Source organism: Melanostigma gelatinosum, assembly GCF_949748355.1.
Source record: "Melanostigma gelatinosum genome assembly, chromosome: 18".
Taxonomy (NCBI): Eukaryota; Metazoa; Chordata; class Actinopteri; order Perciformes; family Zoarcidae; genus Melanostigma; species Melanostigma gelatinosum.
The window spans coordinates 17104747-17126238 of NC_136651.1; the positions used below are offsets into that span (position 1 = coordinate 17104747).

At 45.8% G+C, this 21492-nt stretch overlaps 1 protein-coding gene across 7 annotated transcripts in view; it reads right to left on the reverse strand.

The window, feature by feature from the left end:
• vav2 (vav 2 guanine nucleotide exchange factor) overlaps nt 1-21492 on the reverse strand; it is a 182234-nt gene that overhangs the window by 116577 nt on the left and 44165 nt on the right. For all 7 annotated transcript variants that reach the window (XR_013772849.1, XM_079290212.1, XM_079290215.1 and 4 more), the window contains exon 2: nt 12829-12945. Coding sequence is in view for 6 of the 7 variants with exons in the window: in XM_079290212.1 (XP_079146338.1) it covers nt 12829-12945 (117 nt within the window). In the remaining variant the exon portion in view is untranslated. The remainder of the gene's footprint in view (nt 1-12828; nt 12946-21492) is intronic.

The following is a 21492-nucleotide window of genomic DNA, read 5'->3' on the forward strand; positions in this document are numbered from 1 at the left end:
GCTGTACCGGGAAGCAGGACTGGGCCGGGCTGGCTAACAAAAGTCTCCACTGTGTGTGTGTGTGTGTGTGTTCGAGTGTTAAGAGTGTGTCGGATGTCTAAAAACACTCAGTCCATGCTGAAGCAGTGTGGCAGGTGTGGGCTGATGGCTTTTTCACTTTGGCCGGTAACGTTGTGCACAGCTTGGCACGTTATGCTGCGTAGTGCCAATCCCACAGGGCTGAACTTAACTAATGTTTCTCTTTCTCGAGAGGAAGTTGGAGTACATAACATGAAAAAACCCGAACAAGAATTGCTTCTACACCAGTGAAGGTGTGACTGCAGAGTGGCCCCTGATACTTGTGCTGTCGCCATCGTTGGAGGGTCTTTGCCGAAAACCTTTTTCCCCGAGTGAACCTTTTCGAAACATCAACTTTTACTGGTGCTGAGACAGTCGATACATTGATTAGTTTGAAAGTCAACTTTTACAATTGTTTTAAGCAGTTCTATACACATTGATACGTGCTTGGTGCTGCTCTGTTACGTAAGCTGAATATCTTTGGGTTTTGAAGTGGTTGCTGGACAAAATAAATGACCTAAAACGGCAACCTTGGACTCTGAGAAACTGTTACGGGCACTTAAGTTTATTTCGGGGGGGTTTATAGACCACATAGTTCATTAAAAAAACTACCAGACAGTAAAATGAATCGCTAACCGCAGCCCTAATGTCTACTCGTAAACCCCTCATCACACGTTGCATGTGTCAACGACCTACCAATAGTTACTGGAACGCATCATGTGTCCGTTCTTATGTAGTTTGCATTCGCAGATTTTTAAAGAGCCGAATTAGTGCAACTATCCAGACCCTCAGGTTGGGGAAGCACTGGCAAAAAAAACATAAAATAAATATGTATGCAGTAAATAAAGACAGATGCACACATCTCAGCACTGTGTGCATCACTGTGTGCATCACTGTGTGCATCACTGCAGCTCTTCTCTGGGTGAAAGTGGCTGAGGGGATTATGGATTGTTGCCATTTAGGCTGACACGGGACCAGTTTGCCATCGTTCCCGCCGTTGTCTGCACTCAAACCACTCTCCTTCATCACAAAGGGGCACTCAGGCGTCCAGCTGAGTATAAACGCACTCTCACCACACACCTCTACAGCGATGTCACTTTTCATTCTCTCCATCTTTTCTTCATCTCCATTACGACCTCAGGCGTGTTTTCATCTTTCCTTCTTCTTACGCTCTTATTTTAATCTTCTGTAATCAGCTTGTCTCTCCCCCCCCCTCAAACTTTGTTCCAGCATTCAGTCTCCTGTCAAACACTTGACCTCTGGTCTGGCAGTGTCTTTTTCCTCTGGTTCTTTGTTTCTCCGTGGGTGTCTCTCTCTCTCTCTCTCTCTCTCTCTCTCTCTCTCTCCATCTTAATCTTGCATAGTCAGCTCTCTTTTGGAGTAACCCCAGCACACAAAAGTTGGATTGAAAAAGGGCAGAAGTGCAAAAGTTAGAAAAATATATATATATATAATGACAAGTAACACATTTTCATTTTCCAGTAAAACGATTACTAATTTGATCCATAAAGTGTCAGAGCCTAATATGGCATCTTAAAAATTTAAATATTATGAATGTACGATGATATAAAACAGAGAAACGCAGCAAATCCTGTCATCTGAAGAGAATGTCTTTGTGTTTTTTCTAGCTTGACAGACGTCTCACCCAATTATCAGAATTGTTGTTGATTAGTTTTTCCAGCTGTTTCATCACTGCTCCAGACCTCTGCGCGCTGGACATGACGAAGACCTGACTCAGCAAGATTCGCCTGCTTCTGTCTTCTGTCGCCCGCTGTGTGTTTTCCTCCATCTCTCCCTCTGCTAATCTTTCTCTCCCCTTCCTCCTATAGCGCCTTGGGGGACCGTCCAGAAGCAAACTCATTTTCCCTCCCCCCCCAAAGCCTCGCCTGCTCTCAACGAGCCTGACTCCAGCCACTCTGCCTCTTTGTCAATCTCTCACCCTAATCTCCATAACGCAGTCTCTGGCAGGAGCTGCTCTGTCCAGGGCTGGGCTCCGGCTCCGGCTCCGGCTCCGGGATGATGAGCAGGTAGCTCTGTGGGCACTCGCTCTGGTAATTGCAGCCGAGGCAGCCGGAGCACAGCGTGTATGCAAGTATTATGTTCTGGAGTCAGAGGTGGGAGAAGACGTCAGAAATGGTCTCTGTTTGCCTGCTGAATACGCTCATTCCTTCTTCAAACACGTCCTCAGGTGTCAGTATGCAACCGGATACAGGGACAGTATTTGATGGTTGAGAGAGCGGTGAACTGAGGAAATGTGAATTATTGGCACCATTTCTACATATATTTGCCATTAAAGGTGCCCTGTGGAGTTTTTGACCACTACAAGCGGCATGGAGCAACGTGTTTCCTGCCTTTGGTTAATCATGCAGGCAGAAAAGAGCAAAAGCTCTCAATATGTCGGTTCCATCTCAAGGATTCACAAAAGCCTTTGGGTGGAAAAACAGTAAATATAATCAAGTAATCGTGTATTTACAAGAAAACTCCATGAGTAGCTTTGATTTTGTTTCCAATATTTGTTTACAAATATTTACAAAAAATGTTAGATTTTTATTATTTGACTGGTACAGTGCGTTTTATAGAAACTGTTTTTTGACCAGTCCCCCGAGGACTGACATTTCTTTTTTTTCTACTTTTCTGTTGCCTATTGCAATCTGGGACAATATCGTCTCTCAAAACCAAGCATGCAAATGTGGCAATTCATACTGCTGTTTAATTTAATTTTCCACGTACTCAAAATATGGATAGTGGTGAAAGTCTCACCTTTACCTACACATCAGACAGTCCACCCATTGGCCACATATGGGGCTGTGCATCATTACTACCTGCTATGAGACACCTGCAGGGAAATAAATGAAAAGAGGCATGGAGGAAGGCATCAGTTTAGTGGGCCCTGCAGGGGGGGGGCATCAGTAACACCTGGCGAGCTCCCCAACACCGCACTATAAGGAGCTGCTCGCTTATTTTTCTTGGCCGTATCAAATTACCATGTGCCATGCTGAACACAAGCCACAGCCACGGGTGAAAAACACAATAATCGTGAGCGAAAGGGACCACAGGTGAGAAGAGAACAGTGAGAACCTTAAATCCAGTGGGACGCACAGACATACAATGAGAGCACGATGGGAGGAGAGGGTGAGAAAATGGACCACGTGATGCGGAGTCTGGCAGAGGAAGGTGGCACAGCAGCAGCAGGAGGAGGAGGAGGAGGAGGAGGAGGAGGAGGAGGAGGAGGAGGAGGAGGAGGAGGAGGAGGAGGAGGAGGGTGGATGAATAGGATCTGTGGAAAGGTAAGTGGGCTGGAGCGGCCTGCCGCTATCAGTCGCCATCAAGTCAAACGTGTTACTGCAACCTTCTATAATGCATGCCGCGGGTAATGAGGGACCATGTCATCCATTCAGTCTCATTTCCATTTCACAGCCCTTTGATGGGAGGAATCAGAGAGCAATGGCTGCGGCGGCGACTTTATGGCCCTGAGCTTCAGTGTGAAAAGTGTGTGTGTGTGTGTGTGTGTGTGTCATCTAACACTTTGATGCGCTCCTGTTGATGAACTGGGCCGTGTAAAAAGCAATGACAAATTGAATGGCTGCCGTAGACAGTGATGTCAATGTTCCAATCGGGGGCGAGTGGTTATTTCCACTTCCGCCGGTCATTTTTGCCCGCTGGATCATTCTGGGTTGTTTTTTTGTGTTATCAAATTAACACCATCTTTTTCAGCTTTCACTTGGGCCTCTGCGGTTTGGACCGTGTAAAGGAGTGAGGTTGTGGGTCTCAGTGATACTCTACTGATCCCCGAGGGCCACATTTACTCTTTCGTCCCCAGAGGTCAGAGGTCAGCCTCGGTACACAGCATCCCTGGAGCTGGTAAGAGTTTCAGTTAGAGCTCGACCGATACGGGATTTTTGGGGGACGATTACAAGAGTAGGGAGTAAAAAAAACTTCTAATATATTTAATATTGTTTTATCATCATTTATATGTACAGACATGTTTTGCAATGATCCAATAAATGTTGTTATCAAACGCTTGTGACAAAAATATGTAATGGAGGCAGGATATTTTACAGTTTGACAAACTTCAGTGCTTCTGCAGCTAGCAGTCTGTAAGCCACTAGGCTAATTTGTGCAGCTTACAATGGCAACGGCTTGAGTTAGTAATTCAGCGATAGGGACGGCCCACATTTCCCACCATGCCTGCATAATGCCTCGTGTTGGACTCAGTGGTTGGTTTAGCTTCCTGTTTTACGTTTCAAAATGCAAACGTTACTCTTGTTGGTGATTGTAATGTGTCAGTTCAGGGCACGTGGAAGATGTTGGAAGAAAACAGGAGAACTTCAGGATGGCCAATATGCAGCACAGACTAAAGTCCCTGAACACCACACCTGAAAAAATAAGCACATCTGTGATCTAACAACACCTCACGTTACCTTTTTTCCAGTGAAACAGTCAAAACATTATCAACATGTCCAGTATGCTGTTAGGAAGTAATGTTTACGTGATGCTCGGTCTCCTGAAATATTCAAACAGAAGCATTACACACATGTTCACACAGCTGAGATCTCTTAGAAATGAGTAGCTGATGTCAGTGAACACATGGCCCATTAACATCTGCAGGGAGCGACTAACTGACGGAGCATCTAATACTACAAATCTGTCTGCTCTTTCCACTTAATACCAATGTCGACAGTGTACTACTTAAAAAAGACATTATTCTGACTTAATTCAGAGAGCAGTCTGTGCAATCTGCCTGTGTGTTTTTTTCCTGCAATATTTTGCCAGCAAAGCTCCCCTGTCAACAAACACGGATGACTCTTTTTACGTGACACGCCGCTATTTGGAAACTCTCGCGATTTAATCATGTTTTTGTTTTTTTAAAGCAGCTTATTCCGATGATCCGGCAAAGCTACCTCGACATTCTGTGACGCGCGTTCCAAATGTCTCCGGAAAATAATATCATCTGCGCCGCGCTGAGCTGCCAGTTTACAGCACAACACAAAGGAAGGTTTGGGAAATGATCCCTAATTTGAGAGCAAATGGGATATGATTACGTAATCCAAAGTGTACAATGAGATGCACATCCAAAATGTGTGCACAATAAGTATGATTTATGAGCCAAGTGGGTTGGCCTTTCAGCTCCATGGGCTCCATTTACTTTATTCTTTCTTATATTCCACTTTATTTTATATTTTACTTTATTTTATATTTTCTGTCAATTTAATTTGTTTCTACTTTGCATTGTTGATTGTTGTTGATTGTTGTTAAATGTTACGCACCTCCCGTCATGTCAAATTCCTTGTATGTTCAACATACAATGGCACTAAACGGTTCTGATTCTGAGTAGCATAATCCCTGCGCAATGAAAAAAGAAGATTGAGGACGAACTCCCCTATTTTTTGGAGATTCTCCTCTTTATATTCGTGCCAGTGATTCCTCAGAGAACGTACCTGTCCATCACAGTGTGATGGCCTCTGAGGGAGGAGAAATAATGAGAGCTCACACCGGCTGCAAGGAATTCAGAGACTGCTGCTCTGCGGGGGCTCTTCCTCTTTATACCCCCCCCCCCCCCCCGCTTTAGTCCCGCAGCGCTACAAAGACGCCCCACCCCACCCCCGCCTCAACACCATCAACAGAGGCACGCCCTCCAGTCATCGCGATCCAAAAGGCGAGCGAGAGGGTTGTGATCGCACCTCGGCAGCCTTTTGGGGTAGTCGCCGCTTCAGACCAGCAAGCTGAGACACTTCAAAAAGGACCCCGGGCCACGGCGCGTCGCCTCCGTCTATCAGTTTGTCTGGCGGCACCACGGTGACGCTCGCTGTCACCCAAAACAAGAGAGGCCAATTATTTCCATACAGGATTCAGACTGCACAGAGCGTTGAAAGTTCAACAAACGGCTTTTACACAGCTCATCACTTCTCTCTTCCGGTGGATTTAGATGACACTGTAATTCTGTGAGAGAGGGGAAAAGCTACCAAAACAATGCTTATTGTGAATCTCCGCTGATTCTGGAAGGCACCGTTTTATCTGTCTTAACAGAATAGTTTTGGTGCAGCTCAGAATGGTGCGGAGACATTTTAGAATCATCACTGTCCAAGAGGGAGATTTGTTTTCTTGAATTCTTATTTATCTTTTGGGTAATTATGACTTAGCATCTCATAAAACAAGAAAACGATATCCTAATCGCAACAACTGAGACCTCTTCCTTGTGATTATGAAAATATATGCATCGATATTTGCACATCATAATTACAGCGGATGTGCATAATGCTGATGGTCTTGCAATCAAGAGTTAGTTTCTCCAAATTGTGAGACGCTGAGTCAAATTGATGCGTTTACGAAATGTATATAATTACAAGAAAATGTCTCGTCTTGTTCCCTCCCTTTTGACTGTAGTGTGCTTCCAAAGAATGGGACAAAAAAAAGTCTAACTCTGAAGCAGTTGGGGAAGGAACAGCTGGAGGGAATCCAGATGGCACTTGGATTTCCTTCAAGTGACATTTTGGGTCATCTGGACCTCGAGCTTTTACATCCGTCACGCAAACCACACGGCACTGAGGACAGTTTGGGCTCAATGAGACTAGATGTCATCACATCTCATCTCTGCTGTCACTGGAGGTGTGAACTCAGGCACCTAGCGGACGCGCCAATCGCCGCCACTCCAACAGGCGCCATCACCGAGCCACGCGCAAACACGGGCTGAATCCAGGACAACGAGCTGTTGCTCGGCAACCACCTGTTTCCCCGGGTGTCACGGTAACGAGCTGCAGGGCATAATGAGGCCGTGGGAGTGGGAGCGTGGAGAGGGAGAGACAGAAGAGGGTCCAACCACGGGGAGGGGGAGGAAGTTCCCATTTATAATTCATGTCATCATCAGCGCCGTGGCATTTGGAATGAATTATTGATCGCGTCTTGGAGGCTTTATGTAAAAACTTTCAGTCGGCGTGTCCTGATGGACAGGGCGCGAAGTAAGAGGGCCCAGGGATAGAAGAAGAAGAAGAAGAAGAAGAAGAAGAAGAAGAAGAAGAAGACACAAAACTGTCTGCCGAGGCAGGAGGCTGCGTTTTCAGAGAAGGTTATGGAGATAAAGTCTCTCTTGAAACTGTATGAAATCAAGAGGCATGGTGTGCAGCAGTGGAGGACACATCTACATCCTTTAAGTAAAAGTAGCAATAACACAATGGAAGAAACGCTGTACAATACGTGTGGGTCAAACTGTTTGATGGTTCACTCTATAAATCATCATATTTTATGGACTCATCATAGGTTTTGAATAAAGAATATCTGCAAAAATAACTAGAAAGCACACTGTAGATGTCAAAGGTAGTGTGAAATACAATACTCCCCGTTTAAAGGTAATGAAATAAAAGGTTTCCCCAGGAAATTGGTTTGTGGAGGTGTGTGTAATAGAACACCCTTTTTCCCTGAAAGTTAATGCTAATAAAAGCGTAACAATTCATCATAAAGTTGGCAAAGGCTGCCGTTATTTCAGGTGACATGGACTAACACACGGGGAACCACAGACGTGAACACGTTGAAATAAGAGTTGTAACGGCTCAAGCATCAGATCAACCTTGCAGCTTTTAAAAGAAACCTGCTTTGGCCCCTGACAGTAAAGGACTGCTGTCGAGGACTAATGGAAGAGGACAGGCTGACCCGAGTGACCACTCGGCCGCTTGACTCTTGAACCTCCCTCCATCACTTACGCAGCCTGAGTGACAGGCATGAATCACGACCTTTTCTAGAGATGTTTGTTGTTGTTGTTCATTCCAAAACCACAGTGTGAATCAATACCAATACCAACGTGTGATCATCCACAGTGAGTGGGCATCGTTCAGTCGCCTTGTGTGTAATGTGTTGTCAAAACAGGAACACACACCTTCCTCCATGAAAAATGAATGGCCACGAATGATTCCACAAGCAACGAGAGAACGCTGGGAGATACTTCAGCATGACTTTCCAATGGTGCAGATTCACCAAAATGTCGAACAACTTTAAGGGACAAACAGACCTCGGGTGAAGCCCGCAGCTAACAAGTTGACAGCGAGGCAAAAGAACACTTCCTGTTTTAGTCCCACAAAGCAAGATGGGAATGGTTGTCCAAAAAGACAAAGCAGATTAGAAAGAGAGAAACAACAGAGACAAAAAAAAAAAATCACATAATGCCATAGCACTGTATCTAATGGGTGCCCAAAAAATACATCATAATTCATGGCAAGCCTCACTCAGACATGTAGAGCTGAGCCATAAACCTGCAAACAGCTTACAAACCCAGCACGGGCAGCAATGGTTTAATGCACTGCTGCATGTCCACAGAACAAATGAGCACAGGGTCAGGGCTCAGGGCATGCGACTGAGGTTAAAGCCAACTTCAGTAAATAGCAATCAGGCTGGCGGGGCCAGCGGTGGCTGAGGCACGTTCCAGATGTTAGCAGCACTGGGCGTGGATGCTAGGCAACTCGCTATTTTTAGCCGAGCAGAGGGCAGGAAGGAAATGAAAGGAGCAGAGTTCGGCGTGCGCGGGATTCAGAGCAGCGGAGCGAAGGGGTAATCAAACACTGCCCACCAATGGCAATCACGCCGCTCAGACACAACGGTGGCTGGCCCCGCCGCCGGCTTAGTCTTATCACAACACGCTCGCGGAGTGGGTGTGAGATGAATGAGCAGGGGAGGGCAGGAGAGTGAGGCAAGGGGGGGGGAAGAGATGGATGGGGGAAGTGAGAGGGGAAGAAAAGCGGCAGCAAAGGGAGCAGTTGGTGCAAATCGAATCAGGGGATTGGTGCGTTTCCCTCAGATTACAGCTCTCCATCTGTTTCAAGGTGTGTTTTGTGCACTCGATATTAAGTAAACCGCTGAGCTGTGGTGCAGGCCAAATTTCTGCGATATCTTGCCATGAAAATACCCGATTTCAAAAACAGCACTTCAATTTGTCTGTTGAAAAGGAGGATCAATTGGCTACAAAGAGAAAAGAATCACAAATGCGCATACAAATCATCACTGAGTTTGCTAGAAAACCCGGCCTGCTGTCAGCTGAACCTGCTGCCAAGTTACGGCTGTTTCATACAAACAATGAGCTCGAATTGAGGGACTCAGTTCCATTCAGATGCGGCACACAAATAAAAATCCATTCACCGTGACGCTGCACTGTCATGTCGGTGAGCGCGGGCCTCGGATGGCTGTGACACTCTGCGAGTCAGTCAGTCAGTCGGGAATCCAAGGCTGTTGAGGTGCGATGGAAATTAAACCAACCACCGCCGTCTGCATTTCAAACAAATGACGTGATTAAATGAAGATAGCGAATCCTTCCTTCCTTCCTTCCTTCCTTTCTTCCTTCGCCACTCACAAGATGGAAAATTACCAAACTGTTGATAGATAGTTAACAGGTGCGGGCTAATTATGCTAATCACGGCAACAGCCAAATAAACTGATTGCCGCGTTCATTTAAATGACAGCAATGTTCCTTCGGTGGCTAATTAAAACAGGTCGGGAGAGAGCGGGAAGAGAGTTGGCTGGGTTTTTTTCGGGATGGAGGGAGGTGTTTAAATAAAAGCCTTCTCTGGGGTCTACTGTAATAAGCTGTATTTCATTGGTTTAATGATGTCATAATGAATTTCTAATGATGGGGGATGGGTTTGGGTGTGAGGAGAAGTGTGGCGCTATGCAGCTACTTTCTCCCCCCCCCTCCCCTCCAATGCGCTAAGAGGAGCCAACAAGGGAGCCCTCGCTCATGTTGTGTGTGGCGCAGGGTGACCCCGGTTGAAACGACTTGGGTAATGAAAATAAAAATCAGTCGAGGACATCTAGCAGGATGTGTGCTCCATCTGTTTCAATACTAGCCCCACTGGAAAGGGTATAGGGGAAGGTTTGGAAAGGGGCAATAACTTTTTTTTTTTCAGCAGTAGGGCCAAGTTGGCCCCGGTCTCTGTTTAGCATGTGACCCGGGGAAAAAAGGCATCATTAGAAGCAGGGATGGCGGTCAGAGGCCAGGGGGGAGATGAACTCCGGGGGCCCCCTGACAGCCACTGGAGGTATGAAAGGTGCATAGGGGCTGATTAATGTTTATAGAGGCAGCTGCTAACGAAAGCCTCCATCGCACCTCCTCTCCCCAAAGTCCTCCGGTTTAATTCCACTCTTCTGGAGGAGATTAAAAACAGTTTGGGCTCCGTCTTTGCAAAGTAGAACCATTTGTTTTCAAAAAGGAGCTCCGCCACCGGGCACACGCCGAGAGTTCCACCTCTCCTTTCACTGGAGAAGCCTCTCCCCTCCTTCGCTCTCTCATCAGCAACATTTGAAGAAACCAAAGCATCAAAACACTCACCAAGCACCAAACTTGAGTCACAAAATGTAAATCATTTTGACACGTGTTTCCTTTGTGGACGGTGAAAACAAAGCAGTGATAAAAAGAATGATATGGAAAGAAGAGATGAATGAGAGCAGCAGCGACAGAGCACAGAACAGCAGCGACAGAGCACAGAGCAGCAGCGACAGAGCACAGAGCAGAACATCACCAGCCTGTAGTGTGGTTTGAACTGCAGCTGAGTCAGCGTGGAGGCCATCGGATCACACACACCTCCACGCCTTTCACTCGCCTACCTACATACATTTGTTTGTTTGTTTTTGTGAGAACTTCTGAGCAGAGCTATCACCTTTTCCCTCTCATTTCAGATAAACCGGAAGCAGGAACTTCCAACATGGCCACTTGGCCAGGTCTGTGTGGAGACTGCAAACTTGCATACTCACAGTTAAGGGACGATTTTCTCCACCTGGAGTCTGAAGTCCGGAAAAGGGAACAGCTGATTGACGGATTCGTATCGGTAGCAGCGGCCCAGGCAAAGCATATCTCTATGTTAAAGAGGTTTTTTGGGGAGTTTTTCCTGTTCTGATGTGAGGGTCCCGGGACAAGAGGATGTCAAATGTGTACATATTGTAAAGCCCTCTGAGGCAAATTTGTAATTTGTGATTTTGGGCGATACAAAAATAAATTGAATTTAATTGAATTGAATGATACCGCACGATGATGGATGCGATGGAAGTTAGAATTCCTTTTGTTTGCATTCCGATGTGCACACAAAGAAAGTCAAGGCAACAAAAGCTGAAAGAGCAAATCCAGTGATGGAAAGAGACCAGAGAGACTGGAACATCAGGCATGAACCAGCCGGCTCTTATCTTCCGTTTATGAGGCATTCTCACTATTTAAATGTATGCCGCATTAGTAGGGATCTGCTCGATTCAAAACATTATAATGTGATGTTTGGCCTTAATGGAAAATCAATGGCGAGACAAGCCTGCCACCATGCAAAAACAATTTCCAAATTGACATACGGAGGGCCGACGTGATTGATTCTGACTGCTGTTGGATTTTAATACCGTTCACTGCGAGCTCATTGACTCTCAGACATCGTCTTGTGGTTTATCTACAACCTGTCCTTGTCTCCTTTTTCTCCTGTCTCATCTTTTCTCCCTGCGTCTTTCTTTCGGCCCCCTCATCTCAGCCCGAAGAGGGGGGGGGTGGGGATAACGGCGAATTAGATAAATGAGCGGATGACTCTCCGCAAACACTCGTTGCAATCAATCGTGCAGTGGTGATACAGTTCATTCATCCCACCTCCACCATGTTCTACGTGTTCCTTCCATCAGCCGAAACATTCCCACCTCACCACTGCCCCCCCCCCCCACTATCAACATTTTGTTTCCTCCCTTCAAGTTCGTTCACATGAATGGAAAACATCTCATGACCCGGTGGCCTCTTCGACGACGTTTTGCAGCATCTTGGTATCGCCGTTAAATGTTATATATTTTACCAACTCAAGTTACTTATCTGACATCCAAACTTCCTCCTTCAATCCACTGACGCTGGGCAGCTGGTTGAGCAGATGTGCTTCTCTCCAGCAGCCACCTGCAGCTACTGGGTCCTGAAACATCCCCGGGCCAGTTGGGGTGTGTAATCCCTGCTGAGTTTTCTGAGTCTATGTCAGTCACGGCCAACTGGTATTAAACTGGTAGGTCATCCATGATCACATGCTGAGCCACCTTTCAATGCAAAAGAGCAGCAGCTCTTCTCCGACCTCCTTCCAGGATGTCTGTGCTCCAGGACCTTAACCTCCCTCAGAATGAAGGAGGGGGGGGGGGGGGGGGGGGGGGGGGGGAATAGACCTTGTGCATTGGCCTCATGACTACCCATTTAATAAACCCAAACATCCACTTGAATACCTCATAAAAACTCTCCGGAAAGCTGGTATGATGTGCGAGTGAGTCAGCGGGCTGGAACGCCGCTGGAAAACAGAGTTGGGTCCGACTCCAGTCGCTTCGTGACATGAGATGAGATGGCCGAACCTGAAGTGTTACACCGTCTCTCTGCTCCGTACTGAAGTTAATGCGACTGACAGATTTGACTTTGAACCGTCTTTAAAACCGGGTAGATCACAGGGGGCACGACGTGCAATGCAGCAGATGAACCCACACATGCAAGTACTCTTCCACCGCACACACACACACACCCCACACACACACACACACACACACACACAACACACGCCACATGTATGTCAGCCCATCTCACCGTACAGATACCGTGCGCCGCGTCTTGGCTCTTTGGTCTGACAACAGAAGGACATCAGTTCGGCTGTGGTCAGGGACACAAGCAGCATTGCGTCTCTAAGTAGTAAGAATGTAGCCCTTGGGCAGCATAATTATCGAGCGGATCACAGTGTCACAGCGCAGGGCGTTTCGGAGGCTGGAAAACTAAAAGGGGGGGGGGTGCATCCGTCAAACGTCTTAACTCACCTTGCCGAAGTCCCTGACGTCGAAGAGGTCGAAGGGGTCGAACAGCTCGCTGTTGCGCAGGCCGAACTTGTCGTGGCACACCTTGAGGAACGTCCGGATGTTCTTCAAACACAGGAACTGCAAAAGAGGGACGACACACCCAAAAACAAAAATGTCAACGCAACGCTCAAACTTGCATACAGGATTTGCGGCGACAGTGAACAGCTTATGATTAAACAGTGTTTGCCTCCAGAAAACATGCTCCACCAGGCTGCTTCATATCCCCCATCAGTGCTTCAGCATTCGTGTAAATATTTAATTTCCTGGTTGATGATTGGCAGGCTCTTCACTTCGTCCTCCTGTGTGTGTGTGTGTGTGTGTGTGTGTGTGTGTGTGTGTGTGTGTGTGTGTGTGTGTGTGTGTGTGTTGGGCTGCCTCTCTCTGGTCCAGATAAGGAGAGCCACGAGAGGAGCCTGTCTCCTGACATCGGCGCACAGACGAGGTGTCGTCAGACGAGCCCAGCGGCAGAGACCTGCCCCGGTTGAGTCCCTGACCGCAAAACTGAAAGGTCGCAGGTCACAAATCCGACAGCAGCCACGTGTCCCGTGGAAATGTCTTTGGGAAAGCACACTGTTCGAGCACAGCGAAGGCCTTTCAGTGAGTGAAAATTGGTTGTAATATTCAGGAGAGGTTGTACTGGGAGGGAGAAAATCACACAACTGTGATGACCGAACACCTCAACGTCGATATTGTAGAGTTGGCTTGTACAAGATATTTACACAGTGAGCTTTTTGAGGAAAAAATCATCAGTAATTCAAAACAATAAAGCAGCTAGAACAGTCTGAATAGCTCAGAACATGACGACACGTTACCTAAACGCAGCCTTTAAAACCAGGAAAAGAAAACACTTCGGTGATATTAAGTTATCAAAAGGTTATTTACGTCACTTCAGAGTATTCAGAGATAGAGATAAGAGGATATCGAACGGCCATTGGATCGGTGGGGTTTACAACTCATGGAATCACCCAAACAAAAAACGTTGTCTAAATGTTGTGTTCTGTGTGCGAAATCCCTCTTATGTGCAATCTACAAAGGTTAAAACCAATATGTCTAATCTGCAAAGTGTAGGAGAGAGAAGCTAACAACTAGAGCCTGTCAGATAAAATGGCCGAGCCATTATATTGGCCAAATTGCAGATCGACATCTGCTTCTTCAACAATGGCTACTAACCAGTCCTGCAAATACAGCACATGCCATCTTGAGGCTGATAACCAATACGGGACGGTTAGAATGGTGGCGAGAATACTCATAACAAACGGCAACATAAATAGTCTCTGGTCAGGAATGTTGGCGGTCCGGGCCCCTCAAATATTCCATCACACAGAAAAACCTCGAGGGCTCGGGGAATGGACCGATAACTCCACGGGAGGACCGTTGAAATATTAATGATGAGCACAAACCGGCCTCCCATCTCCCCGTGTGTGAGAGGAACACATCACCCGACATGCTAATTCAGCCGCTGCTCCTGACACGCCCTCCCATTCATCTGTGCGGCAGCGACACGAACCGACAGCACACAGAAGCTGAACGCACTCAAGGAAGAGATTTGAGCCGATACCTGGAACGAAAGGAAATGCTCGATTGCATATTCGAATGTACGAGTCGACAACATGTGCATCATCCCTGTAACGGCTGCTGTGTAACACTGGCAGCCTTGGACCTGCAGCCTTGGCTAATGTGCTTTTTCTGTTTCCAGGTACACTAACATGCAGCAGAGCATCCCCACTCCCCACAGGCCTCCAAGTGCACAATAGTCTCATTCAAACCCACACTGCGGCTTGGTGAGAGCCGCACTGTTTCCTGTTGCTACAACTGACCGCGTGAGACATCAGCCTGCTGTACTAACTAGCTTTAAAGGAGGAAAAATCAACTCATTGTTAGCACTCCAGTAAATGTTCGGATTAGAAATAATGAAGAAGAAGCAGCAGAGCTCCATCTGATATGGTGTCCTGGTATTCAGTGGCATTTCAGTCGTCCTCTCCGCCGGCCACACCTGAGAGCCCTCCGCCGACTCATTCTCATTCACGTGTGCGCATCTGCTCGGCCCACAGCGTCGTGGGTGTGAAGCCCCTTAAGAGAGCCGCGCCCGGGAACAGCGACAAAGGAACGCGATTGGTCGGCGAGCCGAAGTGACATTTGGAGTTCGCCGGCGAAGGTTATCGTGTCTGCAGATCCTCACGTGCAGTGGATGAAAAAAATATGTGTATTTTCCCAGCCTAGATATGAAAAGGTAACATTTGCTGGAGAGGTATGTAGAAAGAGAGAGAGACAGAGAGAGCGAGAGAGAGAGAGAGACTCTAGATATGGATCAGTAAGAGAGGAGATGTGTCTGACATTCTAATGTATGTCTGCAGATCCCTACCCCGGGATAGGGGCCGGGAGAATTGCTATGATCTTGATGAAAAAAAATAAAAATGCACCATTTCTTGTGGAGTGGAGAGCGCGAGTGCACATGGGAATAAACAGGCCGCGGTCATCTCCTTGGGCTCCGGCTGCCCTCAGCACAACCCATCTGGAATTACCTCTCTGTGGTCTGCACCACACTCAGGGCTACAGGCAGCAGCAGTCCTCCATCTCTCAGTGCTGCGAGTGCATCTTGCACACGCGGCAATTTCAGCCACACGGACTGTTCTAAAGTGACGACAATGCTGCGGAATGTAAAGGTCAAAATGATTATCATATACGCAAGTAAGCAAAAAAACACGAGAAACCTTTTTTTGTAAGTGTTGTTATTAGTCCATTTTAAATAAAGACTTGTTGAAAGTACTAATGCCAAATATTGTATCCACAAACAATGATCCGTATTGAATTTCTAACTGACCCAACAAGTAAGAACATCTCGTTTCAACTTGTTTTTCAGTAACTGCAACAAAACTTGTACATCTTTCGAGATTGCAGATTGGCTCATGACCACAATACTGTTTTTAATCGATCTCATTACTCCGGAACGCTGCGGTTGCCGTTTCAAAAAAGGAAAAGAAAGTAACCCCGACGTTTGGTTCTCGGACTCAAACATTGCAATAGAAAGTTGATTGCGTTGAAGCGAAGACGGCGTGCGGGTGTTTGTTCCCTTTTTGGGAATTACATTATTGATTCTGGCTTTTGTGCACCTGTTGCCTACGTCTCTTGTTAGACTGCAAAGCAATCTTTTACAAGTGTTTTGTATAACATCTTCCCGAAAAAAATAAAAATAAAAGCTGTGTGGAGCTGTATAAATGCCTGTGTGCTAGAAGTGTTTACCACTTGCCTCGAGTGTGTACGCCATTTGAAGCTACCATTGTTGTCAGTCCCGCTACTCTGGGCTCACTTAGTACTTTGACTGTCTGCTAAAATTGCGCTTCTCAAGGCTCTTTTGTGGCAGCAGAAAGTGCATATAACCAGATCCAACCCTGTAAATGTGTGTACTGAATCTGGCTTTTTACAAATTATAAAAGATCCCTTCAGGGTGGGGGAAAGATTAAAAAAAAAAGGTCATGAAGAGGAGATATGTTGAGTTGAAGAGGAAAAGACTGCCTGTGGTCTCAGCTACAGCAAGGAAGCAGAACATATGTACTTTTATTTACAAGGCGGCTCGTGTGCTCCACTGGAGCGACGGCTCTGATTTTTGACTTCTCAGTCGAGAGCAAACAGCTCTTAAAAGAGGCAGACTTGTTGTCGGGGAGGCGGGGGGGAGAAGAGCAGCAAAAAGGGGGTGAGGGGGGAGAGAGTCAGGTAACAAAGACCCGTCACATCCCCGACAAGCCCTTCAACCATATCACCGCGCCACATCACACGGAGAATAAAGCATCATTCCTCTGGGAGGGCGGTCCTTATCTGCATATGCTGCCACATGCTCGCACCTGAGCAGATACAAATTGGAGCCTCCTTGTGTGAAAAAAGAAAAGAGGAAATAGTGTGCAGGAAAAGTGTGGAGGGGTATGGATGAATGGGGGAAGGAGGGGAGGGGAGATGATAGGGGGAGAGGATAGTAGGGGAGAGGAGAGGAGACGAGGGGAGGATAGATGAGAGGAGGGGAGATAATATGATAGGAGGAGAGGAAAGGGGGAGAGGATAGTAGGGGAGAGGAGAGGAGACGAGGAGAGGATAGACGAGAGGAGGAGGAGGGGAGATGATAGGAGGAGAGGAAAGGGGGAGAGGATAGTAGGGGAGAGGAGAGGAGACGAGGAGAGGATAGACGAGAGGAGGAGGAGGGGAGATGATAGGAGGAGAGGAAAGGGGGAGAGGATAGTAGGGGAGAGGAGAGGAGACGAGGAGAGGATAGACGAGAGGAGGAGGAGGGGAGATGATAGGAGGAGAGGAGAGGAGAGAATAGAGGAGAGGAAAGGAAAGGAGAGGAGGATTTATAACCACAGAGGTGAGTCAGACAGATCATCAAATACTCAGACAGCCAGTCAGAGAATTGGAGTCAATGAAAGAGACTGATGCCTGTCTGGGACCTGTGAGGCAGCCAAATACTCACTTACACACACACACACACCTACACACACACACACACACACACACACACACACACGTTGTGTCTCGGGCAGAGAACCATTCCACACCTTCAGAACAACAGGAAGGGAGCTCTCAGCAGGTGAGACAGCAGCAACAGCGAGCTCACGTGACCACAAGAAAAGGCTGACAATCCACACACAGACTGTATACAAATGTACACGCACGCACGTACACATGTACACACACGCCAGATAGAGGTGATGATGGATCTCGCAAACCTCCAAGTTTGGTTAATGACGCCGCAGCCAGGGTGTTGATTGCTTTCTGGTAAGGGGAGATTTATGCCCGGCAGTGATCAGCACTCAACCTTTCCACAGAGAACACGGGGCTCTCGACAGCGCAGCACACGTCCATTACACTAGCCCGGTAATATCTCAGTCAGTCGGAAAAGCTCACAGTTACTAAACAGCTACAAACAGCAGAAGAATATAAAAAGTGAATATACACTCTGGAAAAACCTCTTCTGCCTGCAAGATGAGAGCCGTCTACTTCCACAGACGAGTGAAGAAAGGAAGTAATACAAGACCATCCATCATGTCCGAAGGGAAGTGCTGTAGGAAGTGCACTTTTCTGTACTTAGTGCAGAAAAATAACATTTAACTACGTAAAAAAAAATATATTATCTTCCCCTTCCAGTAATATGGAAAATAAAAACCCAATTTCATTATACTTTCTAATGTGCTACTGTAGATTAACTCCAGTGTAACTGCAATTAAAGGATACTTTTTAACTACACTACTATGAATCCTTATAAAACACAATGTCAACGAATAACTCCTCAACACAGATAAAGCTTTGCAAATAGCAACGATAACATATTCCTGCTTGCCTTTGTCAGGGTATTGAATACCGCACAAGAGAATTTATAATCTTGAGCTTTGATTTTACACAAAATGTGTAACCCAGTGACATCGTCGACGGATGGCGCTCTCATTCCCGTCAGTCTGCCACGTTGTATCTTTGTCTCTTTGAAACATACCAAACAAATCGATGCAGATATTTTTCAAGAGCACGGACGTCCTCTTCTGCCGTCTTTGAATTCCCTTCATTGAAATCAATATCTGCTGTGATGAGTATTTCAAACCAGCGAATGGTTCCACTGAGTTTCCACGTATACAAAAAAGGTACAATGGTCGGGGGAGGGGGAGGACTGAAAACGACGTAAAAAAACAATTTGTCCTGTTGGATGTAACTTAAAAAGGCGGGAGAGCTTCAAATGAAAAATGGGAACATTTACATTTTTGGCAGCGTGTAGCAGGTTAGTAGATGTTTAGGAGGCATGTGCCGGGTGACACCCGGAGGGGATTAATGGGCGCTGGGGGGCGCTTCCAGGTCACCCAGATGTTAAAGACAGTGAGGAGAAAGGCCATGCTCCTGCAAATTAGAGAGGACGGCGCTGCATGAATAATGCATTGCAATAGTATGCAAATGTTATAATCTCATCCTATTACCCCCTAAAAGCCTGTAAGCAGGCATGGATTGACCACAGATTTAAATCTCGCGCAAACCCTCAGCAGACGAGGCAGAACTGCTGCGGAGGCATGTTGAAATGTGGATGTTAAGCAGGCTAAGTGAGGTTCTTTTAAGTGAGGTTAATCTCCATCACGAAAGAAGACAATTCAGCTCGGAGCACAAGACTGCGGAGGGAGAAAGTCACCACGATGGTAGAGCACGACTACATAATTAAATCGAGTCCACCTTCACCTTTACACTGCAGAGTATGCTGCATGTAGAGCAGAGCCTGATGTGAGGAGCACACGGCGCGTTACCGTAAGGCGCCATCGGTAACACGCTCGCCACACGGACACACAGTAGGTCATTCGTGAGAACGGAGAAGCAGTGAACCTGAAGCTAACTGAAAAAATAAGACCCCCCCCCTCTCCCACACTTACCCCCTCCGCCCTTCCTGAGAGAGAAAAGCTTTTGTGCGGGACGGGTGAGAGATTGAAACAGAACGGTGGGATAAAAGTGGAGCGATATGTCTTCAAGGTACTGCTCTTTCGCCTCTCTGCTGAAGCGGAAAGGACCACAGCCATGAACAAAGAACTTGCTCTCATGGATAATGGAGAGGAAGAGGAGAGGGAGCTCATTTCTCAACTTGTGGTGGTGCTTTCTCATGCCAGCCAGTGGTGCTAGGTAGTGTTTACAGTTTATCCTCTTATTCGGAATTGTTTCAACATTAATACTATATATATATATATATATATCGATATATATATATATATGTATATATATATATATATATAAAATATTGGAATTTGTATTATAGTCGTCATATACAACGTACATATACATGAAATGTAACTTCTGCATTTAATTGATTTTATATAGGCTGCTGAGAAGCGCCCGGGGAGCGGTTAGGGGTTTAGTGTCTTGTATGTATGTGTATGTATATATATATATATATATATATATATATATATATATATATATATATATATATATATATATATATATATATATATATATATATATATATATATATAATAAACAGTGTGAGCAATTCATGGCTATATGGAAGGCAATGTCGATCTGTCGGTTGGCCCACACTTAAACCTCTCAACAACTACTGGATGGATTGGTATGGAATTTTGTACATACATCATGAATCCCAATGACTTGAGTAATCACCAGACCTTTCTTCTACGACACTAGCGGGTTGACCTTTTGGGCTTTTTGTGAAATGCCTTGACATCGGATGTTTTGATATCAACATTTTGCAGACTTTCATGGTTCCCAGAGGATGAATCCCAATGAAGTTAGTAATCACCAGAACTTTCTTCTAGCCCCACCAGCAGGTTTACCTTTTGGGCTTCTAGTGAAATGCCTGGACATTGGATGGTTTGGCACAACATTTTGTAGACTTTCATGGTTCCCAGAGGATAAATTACCTGCCATTACAAATGAGCTCAAAGCACCTCTGTTCCTAAGTACAATAAGTATTCCTAAGTATGGCTGTAGGCTCTTCGTCTTGTTTACCGAGCAATTAGCATGTTTCTCCAGAATTCTAAATATTTCAGAATGAAAGGTAGAAATGAGACGTTCATGGCTACCAAGATAGAGGTTCATTCATTTATTTGGGAAACCCATGAAAATGCAGGTAGCTCTCCACACTAAACAGTTGTTTGGGTTCAAATTAGGGGCTTTCACTACGATCATCTTAATTCTACCTGACCTGAGTTTTCAATTTCCTCTGTGGATCAGTAATAATTCATAAAGCTTCTTTCCTCTGAAGTGGTAAAAACTGCACGCAGGAGTTCTACTTTTGTTTCGTACAAAAGAGGCTTCACCTTTGCATGACCGGATCCATCTCCATTTGGGCTTTCAAATAGCTATTGGCCTCTGGGCTGTCCAATATTTCATTCCTAGATGGTTGCTGGAGCAGCCGTAAATACATCTACAGTATCTTCTTTCTACAACTCTTGGTTCAAAACGTTTCACCCCCTCGTACCTCCAGGTCCAAAAAGGGTTCAGACGTGGGTTGCAAAAACTTTCCATGGGAATAAACGGGAATTAGCAGGAAATAACAGGAATTGAATGGAAATATAGCGACTATTTGCTCTGGGTGTATTCACCCCGTCATATGCACATAGAAACATACACTTAACCATGTCATGTGCAGACATTACTGCAAAGCCTTTGAATATCAATCAATGAATAGAAAAATAACAATCAATCGATTATAAAATGATTCTATTTGAAGTAAATCTAAAGTGGCAGAAACGGGAAAACACTAAAAAGGATGAAACGAAAATACGAGTTTTCTAGTTTCTGCCACTTTGGATTGACTCCAATAAACAAACTATGAAAACATACACAGACCCGGTGCCTTCAACGTGATTAACAAGCTCTATGATAGGAAATAGACGATTTAAAACTCCTCAATCAGCATGCTCGATCAGGCCACATCTCACATGGTAACAGCTAGCTCGCAAAAAATAGCAGAAGGCGTGAAATTATAAACTGTGTACTTTGCTTCAAGCTAAGATCTGCTGGTCACTCCAGGAATATAATCAATGATGAAATAATGACAAATGGTTTGCATGTGATGGAACAGTGTACTGCCGAATGCATTGCAGGGTTACAATTGAATTAAATGTTCATACTTTCAACAAAAACATGCCTTAA